The sequence below is a fragment of the Podarcis cretensis genome (assembly GCF_951804945.1).
Source record: "Podarcis cretensis genome assembly, chromosome: 6".
Lineage (NCBI taxonomy): Eukaryota > Metazoa > Chordata > Lepidosauria > Squamata > Lacertidae > Podarcis > Podarcis cretensis.
This window is the reverse complement of record NC_137175.1, coordinates 3,899,127-3,922,401: the sequence shown is the minus strand read 5'-3', so window position 1 is coordinate 3,922,401 and position 23,275 is coordinate 3,899,127. Positions and strand designations below refer to the sequence as shown.

General features: G+C 49.0%; 1 protein-coding gene across 3 annotated transcripts in view; it reads left to right on the top strand.

Annotated features, from left to right (window-relative positions):
- The window catches only part of REM1 (RRAD and GEM like GTPase 1), a 30,819-nt gene extending 9,092 nt beyond the window's left edge, over positions 1–21,727 (top strand). The window contains exons 3-5 of one of the 3 annotated variants that reach the window (XM_079979891.1): positions 757–839; positions 4,403–4,585; positions 21,400–21,727. In XM_079979891.1, coding sequence (XP_079836017.1) covers positions 757–839; positions 4,403–4,585; positions 21,400–21,567 — 434 coding nt within the window. In that variant the 3' untranslated portion in view covers positions 21,568–21,727. Of the gene's footprint in view, positions 1–756; positions 840–4,402; positions 4,614–11,087; positions 11,793–21,399 lie in introns of those variants that run through there. The other 2 variants (XM_079979890.1, XM_079979889.1) reach the window with 2 other exon arrangements.
- The last annotated feature ends 1,548 nt before the right edge of the window (positions 21,728–23,275 follow it).

Genomic DNA, 23,275 nt, shown 5'->3' with positions numbered 1-23,275 from the left:
CTGAAGGCAGCCCTGTTCAGGGAAGTTTTTAATCTGTGATATTTTAGTGTATTTTTGGTTTTTATGGAAGCCGCCCAGAGTGGCTGGGGAAACCCAGCCAGATGGGCGGGCTACAAATAAATTATTATTATTATTATTATTATTATTATTATTATTATTAATTTATACCCCACCCATCTAGCTGGGTTTCCGCAGCCACTCTGGGTGGCTTCTAACAAAGCCATGCCAGTCCAGCTCACGGACGATCTCGTAGGAGTGATCTGGCCCCTGGCCGGTAAACCTTGCTGCCCCCTGTGATAGATGCTCCTGGCCACTGAGGCTACCTCTGTTTCTCTTGCCAAGGATCATTTACACCTCTTGCCCTTAAGGAGAGCCTGCTGGATCAGGTCCATGGCCCATCCAGTCCAGCATCCTGTTCTCACAATGGCCAAACAGACACCCATTATGGGAAACTCACAAGCAGCCCTCTCCCCTCCTGCAGTTTCCAGCAGGTGGTCTTTGTTGCCTCCAATTGTGTTGCCTCCAATTGTGGAGGGCGAAGCATAGACCTCCTGGCTAGGAGTCTTCAATAGCCCTCTCTCATCCCTGAATTTGGCTGTCATGGTCTCCTGTGGGGGGGAGTTCCACAGTCTAACGACGCCCTGCATGAATAAGGTGTCATGCGCTGGGCCCAATGAACTTTTCTGGGGTAGGTGCAGCTTCTGTTCTTGAGGGTGACCATTCACTGCTGATCCTGACCTGGTCTGCTCTTTTCAGAGGATACCTACGAGCGCACCTTATCGGTGGACGGCGAGGAGACAACGTTGATGGTGATTGACACCTGGGAAGCTGAGAAGCGGGTAGGCCAATGGTCTTGATAGATTCCTGCTGAGATCACGACTACATTGCAGGACTAGCAAGGAGGATTCTTAGAATTGGGGAGACGGAAGGTGCTAAATGAAGCGGGGAGAGCTTCAAGGAGAGGGGGAGCTAAATGTTGCTGCTCTCTTAAACTAAGCTGGTGGAGAAACTCTTCCCTTTTCTTCCTCGGCTGCATCCTGATGGAATAGCTGACGCCAGGGGACATTGCAGGGAGGAGCCTGATGGAAGTATGATCCAGGGAACCAGGCAGAGGGCCTTCTCGGTAGTGGCACCCGCCCTGTGGAACGCCCTCCCAGCAGATGTCAAAGAGAAAAACAACTACCAGACTTTTAGAAGACATCTGAAGGCAGCCCTGTTTAGGGAAGCTTTTAATGTTTAATATATTGTATTTTAGTGTTCTGTTGGAAGCCACTCAGAGTGGCTGGGGAAGCCCAGCCAGATGGGCGGGGTATAAATAAACTATTATTATTATTATTATTATTATTATTATTATTATTATTATTATTATTATTCTCTGGCTGTTCGACGCACACTCAGAAGGTGCAACACAAAGTAATTATTTTGCATAGGAACATGGGAAGCTTACTAAAAGTGCTGAACAAATGACTTAAATTGGGGAGAGATCTGCTAGGGCATGGGTAGGCAAACGTAGGCCCGGGGGCTGGATTCGGCCCAGTCCCCTTCTAAATCCGGTCTGCGGACGGTCTGGGAATCAGCGTGTTTTTATATGAGTAGAATATGTTCTTTTATTTAAAATGCACCTCTGGGTTATTTGTGGGGCCTGCCTGGTGTTTTTGCATGAGTAGAATGTGTCCTTTTATTTAAAATGCATCTCTGGGTTAATTGTGGGGCATAGGAATGTGTTCATTCCCCCCCCCAAAAAAAAACCTATAGTCCGGCCCCCCACAAGGTCTGAGGGACAGTGGACCAGCTCCCTGCTGAAAAGGTTTACTGACCATGGCAACCAACTCTGCCTTTGCCAACCTCATGCCCTCCAGAACTTTTTGGACTACCATTCCCATCATCCCCAGTCCAAAACATCTGGAAGGACCCCAGACTGGTGAAATCCGGGCCAGATGATCCAGCGTGGCACAGTGTCTCTGGGTTTTTTCTGGGCCGGTGTGCCGGCTGTGAATTTCTGCCCGCGTTGCATATAGGAGCATCCATTGATCACTTTACATTTGTCACGCCTATTTCATCTCCAAAAGCCTTGTTTGGGGAGCAATCAATTAAAAACAAGTGCAAAACATTCCATTAGATTGAGAGCTGGCTGGGCGGAGAGGCACACAGCTGGGGGAAAAACTACAGTGTTCCTGATTCAGTTCCCTCAAATCATGAGGTTGCCCTAGTCAGGCTTCTGTTGCATGGAGATAAGAGCGGCCTACCCTACAGGGTTGTTGTAAGGCTGAGAGAGTGGAAGTGGCTGGCAGCGTCTCAAGGGCCAGAGAGAGAGGTCCAGTGTCCCGGAAACTGCAACTAATCCAGAATGCGGCAGCTAGACTGGTGACTGGGAGTGACTGCCGAGGCCACATAACACCGGTCTTGAAAGACCTACATTGGCTCCCAGTACATTTCCAAGCACAATTCAAAGTGTTGGTGCTGACCTTTAAAGCCCTAAATGGCCTTGATCCAGTATACCTGAAGGAGCGTCTCCACCTCCATCGTTCTGCCCGGACACTGAGGTCCAGCTCCAAGGGCCTTCTGGCGGTTCCCTCGCTGCGAGAAGTGAAGTTACAGGGAACCAGGCAGAGGGGCTTCTTGGTGGTGGCGCCCGCCCTGCAGAACGCCCTCCCACCAGATGTCAAAGAGATAAACAACTCCCTGGCATTTAGAAGACATCTGAAGGCAGCCCTGTTCAGGGAAGTTTTTAATGTGTGACATTTTGATGTATTTTACATCTTTGTTGGAAGCCGCCCAGGGTGGCTGGGGAAACCCAGCCAGATGGACGGAGTACAAATAATAAATAATAATAATAATAATAATTATTATTATTATTATTATTATTATTATTATTATTATTATTATTATCTTAACCAGCATAAATAAGCTGCAACTTCCTTCCTTCCCTATATCCCCAAGCTAGTTCCATTTTGCAGCTTTGCAGGGTCACCTAACCATTTCCAAACAGAAAAGTGTTTTTGCTATCCCTGCACCCAGCTGCAGGGACAAAGCCAGGCTGCTTCCATTCCCCGTCCAGATGCTGCACACCTGCAGGATCAGGCCGGTACCTTGCCGTTGCATTTCCTGTTCCTGCGGAGCGGCATCTTGTTTGGGTCGGTTCTGTGTTGCTTCTGCTGCGCTGAGCAGGCAGCCCGGGATGGTTTGGAAGTGAAGGTCCCTGGGCAGGAAGAGGCCACTGACAGATCGAAAAGGAGGCTGTGTCAAACAGGGCCCAGAGGCAGAAGCTTTTAATCTGCAGACAGACAGGGCGGCAGTGTGTGTGTGTGTGTGTGTGTGTGTGTGTGTGTGTTTAAAAGGACAATGGCACTTCCAACAGGAGGCGGGTTGGATGAAGCAGAGCAGACAATTCAGTCACCCAGAAGCCAGAGACCACCTTTGACCACCATGATCCTAGCCTGGTCCTGTGGTCTAAACCAAGGGTCAGCAAAGTTTTTCAGCAGGGGGCCAGTCCACTGTCCCTCAGACCTTGTGGGGGGCCGGACTATATATAACAAATAACCCAGAGATGCATTTTAAATAAAAGGACACATTCTACTCATGCAAAAACACCAGGCAGGCCCCACAAATAACCCAGAGGTGCATTTTAAATAAAAGGACATATTCTACTCATATAAAAACACGCTGATTCCCGGACCGTCCACAGGACGGATTTAGAAGGGGGCTGGGCTGAATCCGGCCCCCGGGCCTAAGTTTGCCTACGCATGCCCTAGCAGATCTCTCCTCAATTTAGGTCATTTGTTCAGCACTTTTAGTATATTTAGAAAAAAACCCTGAACAAATTCCTATGCCCCACAAATCACTCAGGAAAATTTGGTTCCCAACTTTTTGGGGGGCCACTACTTCCTCCGTTCCAGTGGAGGAAGGTCCAGTGAATTAGGTCCAGTCATGGCCAACTCTGGGGTTGCGGCACTCATCTCGCTTTACTGGCCAAGGGAGCCAGCGTATAGCTTCTGGGTCATGTGGCCAGCAGGACTTAGCCGCTTCTGGCGAACCAGAGCAGTGCATGGAAATGCCGTTTACCTTCCCGCCAGAGCGGTACCTATTTATCTACTTGCACTTTGATGTGCTTTCAAACTGCTAGGTTGGCAGGAGCAGGAACCGAGGAATGGGAGCTCGCCCCGTCGTGGGGATTCGAACCGCCGACCTTCTGATTGGCAAGCCCTAGGCTCTGTGGTTGAACCCACAGCGCCACCTGCGTCTTTGTACTAGATTTGTACTACAGATGCACTAATAAATGTGGGGTGCTCATCTCTGTAGGCTGTGGGACCATGCCAGTTTGAAACCTCCCTTTGTCGCTTCCCAGAGCCACCGCTGCTGCCCTGGGAAGCCGTGGTAAGTTGCCCTTTTGCCTTTCCCACAGGCCCCGGAAGAAGACAATTGGTTCCACAACTACTGCATGCAGGTGGGCAACGCCTACGTCATCGTCTACTCCATCACCGACCGGGGGAGCTTCGAAAGCGCCTCCGAGCTCCGGATCCAGCTGCGCAGGACCCGTCAGGCAGAGAACATCCCCATCATCCTGGTGGGGAACAAGACGGACTTGGTGCGCTCCCGAGAGGTGTCTGTGGAAGGTGGGTGGAAAAGGGCTTGGCTTGGACCCTCGTGGGGCCTCGGGAGGCATCCTGCTTTATTTCGGGGGGCGGCGGGAGGGAGAAGGAGAAAAGCAGGGAGAAAGGCAATTTGGCGGTATGCTGTTTTGTTTCTCAATTTATTTATTTTTTTAAATAATTTTTTATTAAGATTTTAAAGGTTACAGGAAAAAAAGGAATAATAAGGAATAAAAAGAGAACAATCAAAAATGAAAAAAGAAGAAACAATACACATACAAAAAAGACATCATCAAAAAACCAAAAAAAAGATAAGAGAAAAAATAAAATAAAAAAGCAAGTCAAACCTTTAACTCACTTACATTCACTTATTTCCTTGACTTCCTCACACCTCCCATTTTTGTATTCTAATTCAGTTAAATATTCCAGCAAATCCTTCCAACTTTATTTTAATCCCAATAATTTATCTTAACATACTATAATTCCCCTCTTTATATTCTAATTCATATAAATATTTCAACAAATCCTTCATCTTATTTTTATCCTTATATCTTATCTTATTATACTGTAATTTTCCATTCTTTCTTTCACCAAATAACCATCCACTTTTACTTTATCCAATCTTAACTCTCATCCAAACCTATATATCTGTACTTATTCTTAAGACGTTTCCCCTAAGGTCAAAAAATATTCCATTCCACGGTTTTCCCATCTCTCATTAAAAAAAAAAACAAGAAACAAATTATATTATATACACTTTAAATTCCCAACTTTCTTCCACCAGATCCCCTCCCCGGTTTCGGCCCCCAGCAAAAAATCCATCAATCTCGGAAAACCATCAACCCGGAGATCTTAAATCCGAGGCTCTTAAGTTTTGTTTCTCAATTTATCCTACGCTGCCTTGTGACGGCAATGTGCCCCGAAAGGTTGTTTTCAAACTGTGGAATTTCACTCCATAAGACGCACCTGACCATAAGACACACCTAATTTTTAGAGGAGGAAAGGGGGAAAGCCCCGTTTTTGCAGGGATCAGCTCACAGTTGTGCAGCTTCTTTTACAAAGGGGAAAAGCTCCTTTTTTGAGGATCAGCTCAAAGCTGTTGAGCATACTTTGCAAAGGAGAAAAAATCCTGTTTTTATGGGGTTCAACTCACAGTTCTACAGCTTCTTTAGGAAAGGAAAGGGAGCCATTTCTACAGTTTCCAGACAATCTAACCAGCCAGTCACATGTTGCTGGGGAAACAGTCTCCGTCTGCAGAACATTCAACAATGGAGGCCTAGGCAAGGGGGGGGGGCCAGAAAGGGAGCCAGCGATCAACCACACATTCGCTCCATAAGACGCATAGACATTTCTCCTTACTTTTTAGGAGAAAAAAGTGCATATTATGGAGCAAAAGAGACAGTACATACAGTGGGTGTGCGGGTTGCGATTTGGCACTTTTGCGCATGCGCAAAGCATCATTTAGTGCTTCTGCGCATGCTCAACCGCCGAAACCCGGAAACCACCCGTTCTGGTACTTCTGGGTTTCGGCGGCCCGCAACCCAATAAAACACAACTTAAAGCATCTGTAACCCAAGGTATGACTGTACCGTACTTTTCCGTGTACAGTCATCCCTCGGGTTACAGACGCTTCGGGTCGTGCGATTTTGGGTTGCACACTGCGCCGAACCTGGAAGTACCGGAACAGGTTACTTCTGGGTTTCGGTGCTTGTGCATGCGCAGGAGCGCCAAATCATGAACCGCACATGTGCAGATGCGCAGGTCATGGGTTGAGAATGCTGCGGATTGCGAACGTGCCTCCTGCACGCATCACGTTCGCAACCCATAGAATCATAGAATCCTAGAGTTGGAAGAGACCACAAGGGCCATCGAGTCCAACCCCCTGCCAAGCAGGAAACACCATCAGAGCACTCCTGACATATGGTTGTCAAGCCTCTGCTTAAAGACCTCCAAAGAAGGAGACTCCACCACACTCCTTGGCAGCAAATTCCACTGTCGAACAGCTCTTACTGTCAGGAAGTTCTTCCTAATGTTTAGGTGGAATCTTCTTTCTTGTAGTTTGGAACCATTGCTCCGTGTCCGCTTCTCTGGAGCAGCAGAAAACAACCTCTCTCCCTCCTCTACGTGACATCCTTTTATATATTTGAACATGGCTATCATATCACCCCTTAACCTCCTCTTCTCCAGGCTAAACATGCCCAGCTCCCTTAGTCGTTCCTCATAAGGCATCGTTTCCAGGCCTTTGACCATTTTGGTTGCCCTCCTCTGGACACGTTGCAGTTTGTCAGTGTCCTTCTTAACTGTGGTGCCCAGAACTGGACACAGTACTCCAGGTGAGGTCTGACCAGAGCAGAATACAGTGGCACTATTACTTCCCTTGATCTAGATGCTATACTCCTATTGATGCAGCCCAGAATTGCATTGGCTTTTTTAGCTGCCGCGTCACACTGTGGGCTCATGTCAAGTTTGTGGTCAACCAAGACTCCTAGATCCTTTTCACATGTACTGCTCTCAAGCCAGGTGTCACCCATCTTGAATTTGTGCCTCTGATTTTTTTTGCCCAAGTGCAATACTTTACATTTCTCCCTGTTAAAATTCATCTTGTTTGTTTTGGCCCAGTTCTCTAATCTGTCAAGGTCGTTTTGAAGTGTGATCCTGTCCTCTGGGGTGTTAGCCACCCCTCCCGAGCGTCGACTGTATAAGACTAGGTTTATTTCCTTAAATAGCATGCTAAAAAGTGAGGGTCGTCTTATACATGGGTAGATTGTGCATAGGGTCCGACACTGCATCATTTGGGCAGGCAATTGGCTTCTACCAGGAAGGGGACAGTCATATGCAGATTTGTGATGCGTGTGGGTAAGCGATTTTAGGCTTTACAACTCTGGGAAGTCCTCCGCAGAAAAAGCTCCACAACTTCCTGCCATGTCCCCCCCATTATCTTAAATCTGAGTCCCCCCAAATAGGGGCATCTTATACATAGGAGCGTCTTATACACGGAAAAGTATGGTACATAATTTTAAAAGAAATATCCATAAATGAAAGCTACTTGATAGCACAACCTCCCCCGAGATGTCTTGGAATGTCTGGAAACAAGCGAAAGTGTGATTCCCCACAGCCCCGCCTGCTCTCCTGGCCAAAAGCAAATGTTTGCACACAGACTTGATAAAAGCACATTTGATTAATTGACTTTAGATTTCCTTAATCCCTAGAAATAACCGAGGGTGCCTCCAGACTGACAGTATTTTGTGGGAAGGAAGGCACATGTACCAGAACTTAATGCTTTGCATATTTAAAGTGGATTAAAGCCTTCAGTTGCCCAAGTGCAACAAATCATTTTTTTTAAAAAAACCAACACACCATTTTGCCCTTTGCCATTTAGAAAGCGACAGTGAGATGCACGGAGAAGTTTGGGATGAATGAATTATTAGCGGGAAGATGTGCAAACAGCCCACGACAATACAGTGGTACCTCGGGTTACATACGCTTCAGGTTACATACACTTCAGGTTACAGACTCCACTAACCCAGAAATAGTGCTTCAGGTTAAGAACTTTGCTTCAGGATAAGAACAGAAATCGTGCTCCGGCGGCGCGGCAGAAGCAGGAGGCCCTTTTAGCTAAAGTGGTACCTCAGGTTAAGAACAGTTTCAGGTTAAGTACGGACCTCCGGAACGAATTAAGTTCTTAACCCGAGGTACCACTGTATTAGGATGGACACAGGGTTTCCACCCTATAAAGACCGGATATAATCTAACCCCTTCATAAATTTTGTGCAAGCAGATTCGGATGAAACCTGAATGAAATATACTCAGAGTCGAGAGTGGATTTCATGCTCTTTATTCAGCTCATAGTAGCGAGGAGGAATGGAAGTTCCCCCAGAATATCTGCTTTATATACATTATTTACAAAAGGGGCCCCACATGACTGGCTAATTCCGGGATTCTCCTGTAGGCCAATCAGGTTGCAGATTCAGTTCCATCTGGAGCTGGATTGGGTGGCTCCTGTGGACAAATCAAACTGCTGCATTCTGGATTCTATTGTTCTAGGACCAACCAGACTGCTGCATTTTGGATCCTATTCAACTTAGTACATAACACTGAATAAACGGGTTGCATGGAGACATGGGTTTAGCCAGGGGGCAGGGAGGGCCAGCTACCCCCCCACCAATCAATACAAAATCAATAAAAATACATAGCTAACTGAGGTTCTCCCCCCACCCACAAAGGCCTGCCCCTGTCAACAAAAATCCTGACTATGCCCATGCATGGAGGGATCCGATTTAGGTCTTGTTTTGTTTTTGTTTTTTTAATAATTTTTATTAATTTTCCATTTAAACATGTACAGTGGTGCCTCGCAGGACGAAAATAATCTGTTCCGCGAGTCTCTTCGTCTAGCGGTTTTTTCGTCTTGCGAAGCATCCCTATTAGCGGATTAGCGGATTAGCGCTATTAGCGGATTAGCGGCTATTAGCGGCTATTAGCGGCTTAGAAAAAGGGGGGGGGAGGGAAAAAACTTGCAAGACTCGCAAGACGTTTCCGTCTTGCGAAGCAAGCCCATAGGGAAATTCGTCTTGCGAAGCGCCTCGAAAAACGGAAAACCCTTTCGTCTAGCGGGTTTTTCGTCTTGCGAGGCATTTGTCTTGCGGGCTGTATAATCACACCATTATTATCCACTTTACTCCTTTGGCTCTTTAGAGCCTTTCAACTTCCTTCGCTCCCACCACTTGGCTTTCAAAACTAACCTTGATATCACAGCATTTTATATATTTTCCAGTTCTAATATAACTCATTACAAAATACCTCACAATTTAAATATAGAAAGGTAAGAAACTTCTCATGACAAGTCTTCAGATAACCCTACTAGGGTTGTTAAATTTACTCCAGTCTTTTTGGAATACTTGATCTTGCCGGATTTGGATTTTTCCCATCAGCTTTGCCAGTTCTGCAAAGTCCCATCATTTTCATCTGCCCCTCTTCTTTCATTGGTACTTCTTGTGGTTTCCATTTTGGGGCTAAAAGAATTCTTGCTGCAGTTGTTGCATACATAAACAGTCTTTTATCTTCCCTTCGTATCTCTTCGCCCACAATACCCAGTGAAAAGGCTTCTGGTTTTTTTAACAAAAGTGTTTTTAAACATTTTCTTTAACTCATTATATATCATTTCCCAGAAAGCCTTTACAGCTTTACAAGTAATAATAATAATAATATTAATAATAATTGATTATTTATACCCCGCCCATCTGGCTGGGCTTCCCCAGCCACTCTGGGCGGCTTCCAAAAAAATATTAAAATACAGTAATGCATCAAACATTAAAAGCTTCCTTGAACAGGGCTGCCTACAGGTGTCTTCTAAAAGTCTGGTAGTTGTTTTTCTCTCTGACATCTGGTGGGAGGGCGTTCCACAGGTAGGGCGCCACAACCGAGAAGGCCCTCTGCCTGGTTCCCTGTAACTTGGCTTCTCGCAGGGAGGGAACCGCCAGAAGGCCCTCGGTGCTGGATCTCAGTTTCTGGGCTGAACGATGGGGGTGGAGACGCTCCTTCAGGTATACAGGACCGAGACCGTTTAGGGCTTTAAAGATCAGCACCATCATTTTGAATTGTGCTTGGAAACGTACTGGGAAGTAATGCAGATCTCTCAGGACCGGTGTTATGTGGTCCTGCCGGCCGATCCCAGCCACCAGTCTAGCTGCCGCATTCTGGATTAGTTGTAGTTTCTGGGTCACCTTCAAAGGTAGCCCCACACAGAGCGCATTGCAGTTGTGCAAGCGGGAGATAACAAGAGCATGCACCACATATGGTAGAAGATACCACGATTTAGGTTTCGTAGCTGGGTTTTCCTGGTGTTGGGTTTGGTCCGGAGATCGGAAGGCCTACCCTTAAATGTTGAAAGATTCAGGACAGATAAAAGGACGTCCTTCTACATGCAGCACATACGGAACTCCCTTCTGCAGGAGGGAATGATGGCCACCAACCTTGGCTTTGAAAGGGAATTAAGCAGGAGCAGAGGACTAGCGATAGCTAGTAGCGGCTGCAATGCTTTGGAATACCAGCTGCTGGAAACGACTGGAGGGGAGAGGGCGCTTGGGTTCAAATCCTGATTGCTGCTTTCCTTCCAGGGCATCTGGTTGGCCACAGTGGGCTCGAGGGGCCTGAGCCTGATCCGGCAGGCTCTTTTGACGCCCTCATGTTCTCTGGGTCTCTCCCTGCCGCTCGCCTGGAGCATCTCCTAACCGGCTGCCAGTGTGGTGTAGTGGTTAAGAGCGGTAGTCTCGTAATCTGGTGAACCAGGTTCGCTTCCCCGCTCCTCCACATGCAGCTGCTGGGTGACCTTGGGCCAGTCACACTTCTCTGAAGTCTCTCAGCCCCACTCACCTCACAGAGTGTTTGTTGTGGGGGAAGAAGGGAAAGGAGAATGTGAGCCGCTTTGAGACTCCTTCGGGTAGTGATAAAGCGGGATATCAAATCCAAACTCTTCTTCTTCTTCTTCTTTTCTCTCGGTAGAGGGCCGCGCCTGCGCCGTGGTCTTCGACTGCAAGTTCATCGAGACGTCCGCTGCCCTGCAGCACAATGTGTCTGAGCTCTTTGAGGGGGTGGTGCGGCAGATCCGCCTGCGCCGCGACAGCAAGGAGGCCAACGAGAGGCGCATGTCTCTCTACAAGCGCAAGGAGAGCCTCACCAAGAAGGTGCGCCGCTTCCTCGACCGGCTGGTGGCGCGCAACAACAAGAAGGTGGCGCTGAAAGTCCGCTCCAAGTCCTGCCATGACCTCTCCGTGCTCTGAGGGAACCGGACGCCACTGCCCTTCTCCTCTTCCTCCTCTTCCTCTTCCTCCTCCTGCTCTTGCCTCTGGTTTTTCCAGGGGTTTTCCTGGGCTTCATTCCCACATGTCCGTAGGCGTTTGCAAACTCTCTTCTTTGCTGGGGTCTCTTAGGACACGGCCTTCCGATACGGAGAAGCCAAAAACTGTGGTGGAACCGGAAGGAGATGTGGGGTCCTGCCAGAACCATTTTGGGGGACTGAGTAAGGACTAGGAGCGGCACCTCTGACTGCATCAGGCAGCGCATTGAACTGGGACCATAGTGCGGATTCTGCGGGAGATGGCAGGCTCTCGCCCAGGGGTCAACAACCTTTTTCAGCCATGGGCCGGTCCACCGCCCCTCAGACCTTGTGGGGGGCCGGACTATATTTTTTGGGGGAAATGAACGGATTCCTCGGCCCCACAAATAACCCAGATATGCATTTTAAATAAAAGCACACATTCTACCCATGTAAAAACATCCTGATTCCCGGACCATCTGCAGGCTGGATTGAGAAGGCGATTGGGCCGGATCTGGCCCCCGGGCCTTAGGTTGCCTACCCCTGCGTCTGGCACTTGGTTTTGCTTTGGAAGCATCCCAGAATAGGTCGTTATCCTGCTTGATCCTTTCACCTGCCCTGTTTCTGAAATAGGACTATGATGCCAGGCTAGGGTTCCCTCTTGTACAGACATGGAGTACGCCATTCTTTTGACAGCGTCTATCTGATTGGATGCAGGTGGCGCTGTGGATTAAACCACAGAGCCTAGGACTTGCCGATCAGAAGGTCGGCGGTTCAAATCCCCGCGACGGGGTGAGCTCCCGTTGCTCGGTCCCTGCTCCTGCCAACCTTGCAGTTCGAAAGCACGTCAAAGTGCAAGTAGATAAATAGGTACCGCTCCGGCGGGAAGGTAAACGGTGTTTCCGTGCACTGCTCTGGTTCGCCAGAAGTGGCTTAGTCCTGCTGGCCACATGACCCGGAAGCTGTATGTCGGCTTCCTCGGCCAGTAAAGCGAGATGAGCGCCGCAACCCTAGAGTCGGCCACGACTGTACCTAATGGTCAGGGGTCCCTTTACCTTTACTACCCACAGTGGCTGTGCTCTGCTTCCATCGTCGGAGCCACTATGCCTCTGTATACCAATTTCTAGAGACCACAGGTGAGGCAAGTTCTGTTGCGCTGAGATCTTGCTTGCAGGCTACAATTGGGGGCATCTGGTCGGCCACTGTGAGAACAGAATGCTGAACTAGATGGACCACTGGCCTGATCCATAGGGTTCTTGCATACCCCCCAACATTTCTCCAATGAAAATAGGGAGGTCCTATTCAATAATAATAATACAGTGGTACCTCTGGATGTGAACGGGATCCGTTCCGGAGCCCCATTCGCATCCAGAGCATAATGCAACCCGCCTCTGCGCGTGCGCGGGTTATGATTCACCGCTTCTGCGCATGCGCGTGATGTCATTTTGAGTGTCTGCGCATGTGCAGGCGGCAAAACCCAGAAGTAACGCTTTCCGTTACATCCAGGTTGCCGCAGAGTGCAACCCGAAACGCTCAACCCGAAGCAACTTCAACCCGAGGTATAACTGTAGTAATAATAATAATAATAATAGTAATCATAATAATTTTATTATTTATATCCTGCCCATTTGACAGGGTTGACCCAGCCACTCTGGGCGGCTTCCAACATATATGAAAACATAATAAAACATTAAACATCCAAAAAAATCCTCTCCTATACGGGGCTGCCTTCAGATGTCTTCCAAAATATTGTATAATTACTTATCTTGCAGCAGGGGTCGCACAACTCCATACCCTCCAACATTTCTCTGCTGAAAACAGGGACGTCCTAAGGAAAAGCAGGACATTTTGGGATCAAATCCGAAACCGGGGCGGCTTTTTTAAATACGAGACTGTCCCTGGAAAGTGGGGACAATTGGAGGGTCTTCTTGTGTTCAGAACTGGTGGTGCAAAATTCCAGGAGATGGTATGTTTGTGTGTGTTTAGAACTGTCCAAATGGTTTTCTGGGAATCTACTGCCTTTTTAAAAAAAACCCAAAAGGTTTAATAATTGTCTGCTTTTTTTCCAGCAGGCACTGCTTGTACATTTGTAAATAAAGCAACTACGGCCGAGCCTCCTGGTTTTACTCCTCCAAACGAAAGCAAAACTGGTGGTCGCAAAACTGGTGTAGTTTCTCCCCCTTGGGAGGGTTAAGCGGGGAATATGAGCTGCCTTTGCAAGGGGAGGTTACGGGTGGCTTAATCGGAAAACCGGGGCCCGGAGCCAGCAGGGCTGATTTCAGCTCAGGGGATCGGCTCCTTCTCAGGTCAGGTCAGAAGTTTCCATCGCTGGTGGGAGCAGCCAGGCTTTGTTTAAGGAGGCGAGCAGAGCAGAGGAGGCACTCCGCGGACATTAATCTTGTCAGGAGGAAAAAGCAACTATGCACAAAAACAAGCAGCTGATCATCTTTGCCATGCCTGGACCAGTTTCTGGTGTGCAGGCCTTCAGAGAACAGATTGAGGTTGAATCCTGACAAGACAGGAGTGCTGTTTTTGGGGTGCAGGGGGTGGATGCGGGGGAATCCCTGGTCCTGAATGGGGTAACTGTGCCCCTGAAGGACCAGGAGCGCAGCCTGGGAGTCATTCTGGACTCACAGCTGTCCATGGAGGCGCAGGTCAATTCTGTGTCCAGGGCAGCTGTTTATCAGCTCCATCTGGTACGCAGGATGAGACCCTACCTGCCCACAGTCTGTCTCGCCAGAGTGGTGCATGCTCTAGTTATCTCCCGCTTGGTCTACTGCAATTAGCTCTACGTGGGGCTACCTTTGAAGGTGACCCGGAAACTGCAGTTAATCCAGAATGCAGCAGCTAGACTGGTGACTGGGAGTCGCCGCCAGGACCACACAACTACCAGTCCTGAGAGATCTGCATTGGCTCCCAGTACGTTTCCGGCCACAGTTCAAAGTGTTGGTGCTGACCTTTAAAGTTGTAAACTGCCTCGGTCCCATATACCTGAAGGAGTGTCTCCACCCCCATCGTTCAGCCCGGACACTGAGGTCCAGCTCTGAGGGCCTTCTGGCGGTTCCCTGGCTGCGAGATGCCAAGTTACAGGGAACCAGGCAGAGGGCCTTCTCGGTGGTGGCGCCTGCCCTGTGGAACTCCCTCCCACCAGATGTCAAAGAGAACAACAACTACCAGACTTTTAGAAGACATCTGAAGGCAGCCCTGTTTAGGGAAGCTTTTAATGTTTGATGCATTACTGTACAGTGGTACCTCGGGTTGCATACGCTTCAGGTTACAGACTCCGCTATCCCAGAAATAGTACCTCGGGTTAAGAACTTTGCTTCAGGATGAGAACAGAAATAGTGCTCCGGCGGTGCGGCGGCAGTGGGAGGCCCCATTAGCTAAAGTGGTGCTTCAGGTTAAGAACAGTTTCAGGTTAAGAACGGACCTCTGGAACGAATTAAGTACTTAACCCGAGGTACCACTGTATTTTAATATTGTGCTGGAAGCCGCCCAGAGTGGCTGGGGAAACCCAGCCAGATGGGCGGGGTATAAATAATAAATTATTATTATTATTATTATTATTATTATTATTATTATTATTATTCCTAACCCCTGGTGGGCTGTGGTGGTGTTCCAGCTACAGTGAGGTTGCCAGACCTCCAGGTGTGACCTTAAGTCCCCAGCTTTGCCTGGCCCTCTCCAGGTGGCAGGTGATGGGCTCAAATCTCCAGGGATAAGAATCAACGATTAAGAAGTTTTGGCCTGGCAGGAGATGGCTGCAAATTCTAGCATGGGCACTGAGGGTGGGTTCAGCAGCAGATAATTAAAACTTTGGCACTCACTGATGCAGGAGGCAGTGACGGCCACCAACTTGGGTAGCATTCCTTCCTCGGAGGTTTTACAGCAGACGCCATCTGTCAGGAATGCTTTAAATGAGATTTCCTGCATTGCATGGGGGGTGGACCGGATGACCTTTGGGGGGGTCCCGCCAGGATTCTATTGTTCTTTTATTTCTGGCCTTGCATGTGTGGATAGATCAGCTGGTGGTGCTGATCATGCCAAGGTTGAGGTTCGATTCCCGAATCATTGCATATTCCTGCATTTTGGGGTGTTGGACTAGATGGTTTGCAGGGGTCCCTTCGAGCTCTACGGGTCTGTGGTTCCGTCCCTGGGACAACCCCAGGCTAGCTCTGTTGCCCGCTGGAGCAGGGTTTTTGCAAACCGTCAAGCGTCTTGTTATTGTTGGGGAGGAACTGCAGCCTCAGTGCTTCTCTCCAACCAAACACCGCCACCCCCAGCCTTGCAATGCAACAGATGGCTTCGTGCCCCCCAGGCACGGAAGGGCCTCTCCTCCAAGAGATGCCTGGGCTGCTTCCCCCCAACCCCACTCACTCTCCCCCCCCCCAAAGGAAAATATCCATGTTCTCATCCGGCTGTGGGAGGTGAGAAGGAGGGAGCGGTGGACCGGGAGGAGAGGAAAGGAGCACGGCTGCCTTGATGGAAAATTGGCAAGAGGAGTTAGGCAGAGTGGAAAGAGTGAGGTCTAGCCCAGAAAAATGCAGGGCCCAAAGGGAGCAAGTCAGGGGGGAGATAGCGGCAGGGCGGGCTGGGGGGGAGGCAAAGCGGATGTGACTGGGGTGGCTAACCTTTTTTGGCCTGAGGGCCGCAAACCACCTTGGCCAAACTGCTGGGGGCCGCAAGCCAGCAACAGGTCTGACCCAAAGTGTGTGTGCTTGCATGTACAAACAAGTATAAAATAAGCAGCACATAAGCGGCACACGGGACGCGGGTGGCACTGTGGGTTAAACCACAGAGCCTAGGACTTGCTGATCAGAAGGTTGGCGGTTCAAATCCCCGCGACGGGGTGAGCTCCCGTTGCTCGGTCCCTGCTCCTGCCAACCTAGCAGTTTGAAAGCACGTCAAAGTGCAAGTAGATAAAGAGGTACCGCTCCGGCGGGAAGGTAAACGGCGTTTCCGTGCGCTGCTCTGGTTTGCCAGAAGCAGCTCAGTTATGCTGGCCACATGACACAGAAGCTGTACGCCGGCTCCCTCAGCCAGTAAAGCGAGATGAGCGCCGCAACCCCAGAGTCGGCCACGACTGGACCTGATGGTCAGGAGTCCCTTTACCTTTACCTTTAAGTGGCACACAAAACACTACCAATCTTATATTAATAATCCAAAAATTGAGAGAGCAATGTGCAAGATCTACTACAGAAGCCACAAACAAAATGGAAGATTCAGTCTTTAAAGTTCCTTTAGCCAGGCTCCTGTAGATATCACCGATGTCACCGACACTTCGTTTGATCAAACCTATCTTCGTTGATACCTAACCCTTGAGCGTAACATCGCTGACACTTCATTTGATCAAACTTAAAAGGTAAAGGTACCCCTGCCCGTACAGGCCAGTCTTGACAGACTCTGGGGTTGTGCGCCCATCTCACTTAAGAGGCCAGGGGCCAGCGCTGTCCGGAGACACTTCCGGGTCACGTGGCCAGCGTGACATCGCTGCTCTGGTGAGCCAGAGCCGCACACGGAAACGCCGTTTACCTTCCCGCTGGTAAGCGGTCCCTATTTATCTACTTGCACCCGGAGGTGCTTTCGAACTGCTAGGTTGGCAGGCGCTGGGACCGAGCAGCGGGAGCGCACCCCACCGCAGGGATTCGAACCGCCGACCTTTCAATCGGCAAGTCCTAGGCGCTGAGGCTTTAACCCACAGCGCCACCTGCGTCCCTTGATCAAACTTAGCTTTGTTGATATCTACAGGAGCCTGGCTAAAGGAACTTTAAAGACTGAATCTTCCTTTTGGACACAATTTGAATGTGTTTTCTGTTTGTGCCTTCTGTAGTAGATCTTGTACATTGCTTTCTCAATTTTTGGATTATTAATATAAGATTTAGAACGTAGAATGGTTTGGTAGTGTTTTGTATGCTGCTTATGTGCTGCTTACTTTATACTGGTCTATTACGAGAATTGGCAGCATAGGTTCATTTCTTCAGTGCATGTACACACCAGGCTGTCTGCATGCTCCCCATACCTTTAAAGCACCCCCCCCCAAAGAGAACCATGTTACAGCACCCAGTGGTGCTACAGTTCCCAGCACCCTGAACGAGCTCCCGTACTCAGAACTTGCTCCCTCTTCCACATGAAGGCCCTTTGGATATTTGAAGATGGCTATCGCACCACCTGTGGGACGCAGGTGGCGCTGTGGGTTAAAGCCTCAGCGCCTAGGGCTTGCCGATCGAAAGGTCGGCGGTTCGAATCCCTGCGGCGGGGTGCGCTCCCGCTGCTCGGTCCCAGCGCCTGCCAACCTAGCAGTTCGAAAGCACCTCCGGGTGCAAGTAGATAAATAGGGACCGCTTACCAGCGGGAAGGTAAACGGCGTTTCCGTGTGCGGCTCTGGCTCGCCAGAGCAGCGATGTCACGCTGGCCACGTGACCCGGAAGTGTCTCCGGACAGCGCTGGCCCCTGGCCTCTTAAGTGAGATGGGCGCACAACCCCAGAGTCTGTCAAGACTGGCCCGTACGGGCAGGGGTACCTTTACCTTTTACCTATCGCACCACCTTGGTTTCCCTTGCTCAAGAGACCTTCCCGGCAGATTTGCGGCCAGGGCTGTTTTGATTTTATCGCATCTGCTTATTGGGGATAAAGCAGGGACGTGTCGAAGCAGCTAAAACAAAGCGCTCGGCAATTGCTGGCAAGTGGCCCGACGCACCATTTCGTTGGGGTTGGCACCGCTTCAAGCCTCTTCCCCTCTGGTCACAGCGCTCGGCCTGTTGTAAGATCGATTCCATCTTGCATGGCTATTGAGGGCAGCAGCTTCAGCCACACAAGAGAGAGAAGCCCAGCTGGGAGCTTTGAAAGGGAGACTGTGGAGCAAAGCAAGTTAGCGCCAGCCTGAGACTCCCACAGAGCTCCTCTTCTGTCTGCAGCCGGGTTGCATACCTTGCAGCAGGCTTTCCTCTTTTCAGTCTGTTCCATCCTTTATGGAGGTGAAACATACTCAGAGTCGAGTGTGGATTTCATGCTCTTTATTCAGCTCATAGTAGTGAGGAATGAAAGTTTCCCCAAAATATCTGCTTTATATACATTATTTACACAATGGGCCACACGTGATTGGCTAATTCTGGGATTCTCCTGTAGGCCAATCAGGTTGCGGATTCACTTCCACCTGGAGCTGGATTGGGTGGCTCCTGTGGACCAATCATACTGCTGCATTGTTCTAGGACCAATCAGATTGCTGCATTCTGAATCCTATTGTTCTTGGACCAATCAGACTGCAGCCTTTTGGATCCTATTCAACTCAGTACATAACAGGATGCAAGAGCCTATTGACTTAGAGCAGCGTTTGCAAACCTGGAGCCTTCCAGCCAGTGCTATTTTTCTGGAAAAAAGTGCCAGAACTCACCATGAACGCCTCCCGTGTTATAACAGCAATGGCGCCCACCTGAGAATACCATAAAACTTGGTATGATCTTCCATTATCTGTCTATGATAACAGGCACTGTTGTTGTTTGTGGTTTAGTCGTTTAGTCGTGTCGGACTCTTTGTGACCCCATGAACCAGAGCACTCCAGGCACTCCTGTCTTCCACTGCCTCCCGCAGTTTGGTCAAACTCATGTTCGTAGCTTCGAGAACACTGTCCAACCATCTCTCCTCCATCGTCCCCTTCTCCTTGTGCCCTCCATCTTTCCCAACATCAGGGTCTTTTACAGGGAGTCTTCTCTTCTCCTGAGGTGGCCAAAGTATTGGAGCCTCAGCTTCAGGATCTGTCCATCCAGTGAGCCCTCAGGGCTGATTTCCCTAAGAATGGATCGGTTTGATCTTCTTGCAGTCCATGGGACTCTCAAGAGTCTCCTCCAGCACCAGAATTCAAAAGCATCAATTCTTTGGGGATCAGCCTTCTTTATGGTCCAGCTCTCACTTCCATACATCACTACTGTGAAAACCATAGTTTTAACTATACGGACCTTTGTCGGCAAGGTGATGTCTCTGCTTTTTAAGATGCTGTCTAGGTTTGTCAATGCTTTTCTCCCAAGAAGCAGGCGTCTTTTAATTTTGTGGCTGCTGTCACCATCTGCAGTGATCATGGAGCCCAAGAAAGTAAAATCTCTCACTGCCTCCATTTCTTCCCTTTCTATTTGCCAGGAGGTGATGGCACCAGTGGCCATGATCTTTGTTTTTTTTTATGTTGAGCTTCAGACCATATTTTGCGCTCTCCTCTTTCACCCTCATTAAAAAGTTTTTAATTCCTCCTCACTTTCTGCCATCAAAGTTGTGTCATCTGCATATCTGAGGTTGTTGATATTTCTTCCGGCAATCTTCATTCCGGCTTCGGATTCATCCAGCCCAGCCTTTCGCATGATGAATTCTGCGTATAAATTAAATAAGCAGGGAGACAATATACAGCCTTGTCGTACTCCTTTCCCAATTTTGAACCAATCAGGCACTATAAAGCTAGAAAGTCGTTTATTTAGAAATTCTGCTGGTTTGCTTAAGAGCTTGCAGTTCTCTTCACTGCTGTCAAAAAGGCAAAAGCACTTTTTGAGGGGGACGGGGTGGAATGGGGGACTCCCTGGTCTCGAATGAGGCAAAACTGGTTATCTCCCACTTGGACTACTGCAATCTGCTTTACACGGGGCCACCTTTGAAGGTGACTCTGAAACTACAACTACGTAATCCAGAATGCAACTTTGCCTCCCATCAGATGTCAAGGAGATAAAGAACTACACAACTCTTAGAAGACATCTGAAGGCAGCCCTGTTCAGGGAAGTTTTTAATGTTTGACATTTTATTATGTTTTTATATTATGTTGGAAGCTGCCCAGAGTCGTGGGGTATAAATAATAAAATCATTGTTATTGTTATACAGGTGGGGACTTGAGGCAACCTCAGCAACCTCAGACATCCATGGAAAATAATAGTAACAACAACAACAACTTATTATTTATACCCCACCCATCTGGCTGGGTTTCCCCAGCCACTCTGGGCAGCTTTCATCAAAGTATTAAAATACAGTAGTCTGTTAAACATTAAAAGCTTCCCTAAACAGGGCTGCCTTCAGATATCTTCTAAAAGTCAGATAGTTGTTTTTCCCTTTGACATCTGGTGGGAGGGCGTTCCACAGGGCGGGTGCCACTACCGAGAAGGCCCTCTGCCTGGTTCCCTGTAACTTGGCTTCCAGCAGGGAGGGAACCGCCAGAAGGCCCTTGGAGCTGGACCTCAGTGTCCGGGCAGAATGATGGGGGTGGAGACACTCCTTCAGAAAAGAAAAAGAAAAGAAAAAACAGAGACAATTGGCTTGGTCATTTGAGTGCCCTTTTTACCCATTGCTGTCTTTTTATTTGTATATATTGCTTGTTTTATGTTGCCATGGCCGTTGGCTAATGCGAATTTTATCTATCTATCAGAGACAATTGGGGAATGAGAGCACAACACCCAGGTCCCTCCACAAGCTTCAGCCTGGCAATTTCATCCGCTAGCTTCCGTCCGAAATGCAGCAGAGTTGCGGTCTGTCAATGAGGACAATACTGAGCAGAGGCGGATTTAGGGCAGCGGAAGCCTAGTGGGCGCTGCAGGGCGTCGCAACTGTGACGTAGTGGATTGAGCAGAACAGAAGGCAAGAGTCGGGTGGAGTGCCAAATTCTGACCTCTTTCAGGGCACCACTGAGATTTGAAATACCAAAGTCCAGCTTTTTACTGAGCAAGATGGAGCGTGAGGCGACTTTTACTGAGCAAGATGGAGTGTGAGGCGACTTCTTCTTCTTTCCACTTCAGTGGGACTTGTGCGAGAGAATTTATGGGCGGTTTTTGTCCAATGGAAAGAGCCAGGAAAAAGGCCAGACCTCAATAAACAAAACAGAGCTAACGGTCCTTTGAGCCTTTTTATCTCTGCTCTTAGGCTGAAATGTGAAATGATGAATCATCCCTTCTAGGGCCTTAAAATAGATTGTTGGACTCTTTTTTTCTTTTTTTTTTAAGGGTGCTTTTCGGAGGAATCTCCCTCTCCCTCACCCAGGTTCTGCGTCCATTCAGAATTTTGATGGGGTCACGAGAACAAGTCAAGAAGAGGCAAGGAATGGAAAGCATTGTGTCCCAGGAGCCTGGAGAGGGGACCGGTCCATTTCCAAACTGGAGAACTTGGAGAGGATGTAGGAACATTATGGCCTGTTCTGGCATCCCATAGTTATGGGGCGATGAATGGAAATATGGCTTTGAAATTGTAGGACCACCAATTTCCAGAGGCCAGGCTGTTATGTACTGAGCTGAATCCTAGATCAATAGGATCCAGAATGCAGCAGTCAGATTGGTCCACAGGAGCCACCCAATCCAGCTCCAGGTGGAGGTGAATCCGCAACCTGATTGGCCTACAGGAGCAGCCTGGAATTAGCCAATCACACGGGGCCCATTGTGTAAATAATGTATACAGTCATAAAAAGGTAAAGGGTAAAGGGACCCCTGACCATTAGGTCCAGTCGTGGCCGACTCTGGGGTTGTGGCGCTCATCTCGCTTTATTGGCCAAGGCAGCCGGCGTACAGCTTCCAGGTCATGTGGCCAGCAGGACCAAGCCGCTTCTGGCGAACCAGAGCAGCGCACGGAAACGCCGTTTACCTTCCCGCCGAAGCGATACCTATTTATCTACTTGCACTTTGACGTGCTTTCGAACTGCTAGGTGGGCAGGAGCAGGGACCGAGCAACGGGAGCTCACCCCGTCGCGTGGATTCGAACCACTGACCTTCTGATCGGCAAGTCCTAGGCTCTGTGGTTTAACCCACAGCGCCACCCAAGTCCCGTATACAGTCATACCTCGGGTTAAAGTTGCTTCGTTTTTGGGTTGTAATCTGTGGCAACCTGGAAGTAACGGAACACGTTACTTCCGGGTTTCGCTGCTCGTGCATGCGCAGATGCTCAAAATGACATCACGCGCATGCACAGAAGTGGTGAATCGCGACCCGCGCACACGCAGACATGGGTTGCGTTCTTTTCAGGTTGTGAACGGGCCTCCGGAACGGCTCCCATTCGCACCCAGAGGTACCACTGTATATAGCTAGATGCTTTGAGGAAAGTTTCATTCCTTGCTACTATGAGCTGAATAAAGAGCATGAAATTCACACTTGACTCCGAGTATATTTCACAGCCCATTGCACCAAGTTCAGGAGGAAGAGCCTAGCCGCTGGATTCGACAAAAAGCCCATCTAGTCCAGCGTTCTCTTCTTACAGTGGATAACCAGTGTCCTGTGGCAGTGAGTTCCGTAGTTTATGCACTGCAACAGCATTCACCCAACTTGCAGTTCCCAGCAACAGGTCTTCAGAGACACACTGCCTCCGACAGGGGAGGCAGGACTTAGCCATCACGAGTAGTAGCTACTGAGAGCCTTTGTGAGCTTGTCTTTGTGAGTTAATGGTCATCATGACCAGTTGTGGGAGCCAGTGATGGGATCAGGGAAGGAATTGGCCTGCCAAGATGCCTCCACCTCTCTTAATAGAAGGTTGGCATTCAGGATAGGCAAGCAAACATGGCCTGGGGTGTGAATCGACAAGCCCTCTGCACCTCTGAAGTCGGGTTCATGCAGAGTTGAAGGAAAGGAGTCACTCCGCAAGCAGATGCCGCCCCGATCCGCTGATAGCCACAGACTTCTGAGTAACAGGAGAGGCTAGATTACATTACGCCAAGAAGCACAGAGGGATCGGAAACGGTGACACAGTTTGCGTGCGTGCACACAAACACAACTGGCTTGCCAGCAACCCAGAAGGGGGGGAAGTATTCCGAAAGAAAATACATATTGCAGCCAATATTCCAGAGCTCCTTGGCTGCCCTCCAGCTATGTGGAACATTTGATTTCATTTACAAGGCAGTTTCACTGGGGACCTGGTCACTTGGTTGTGCCGCAAA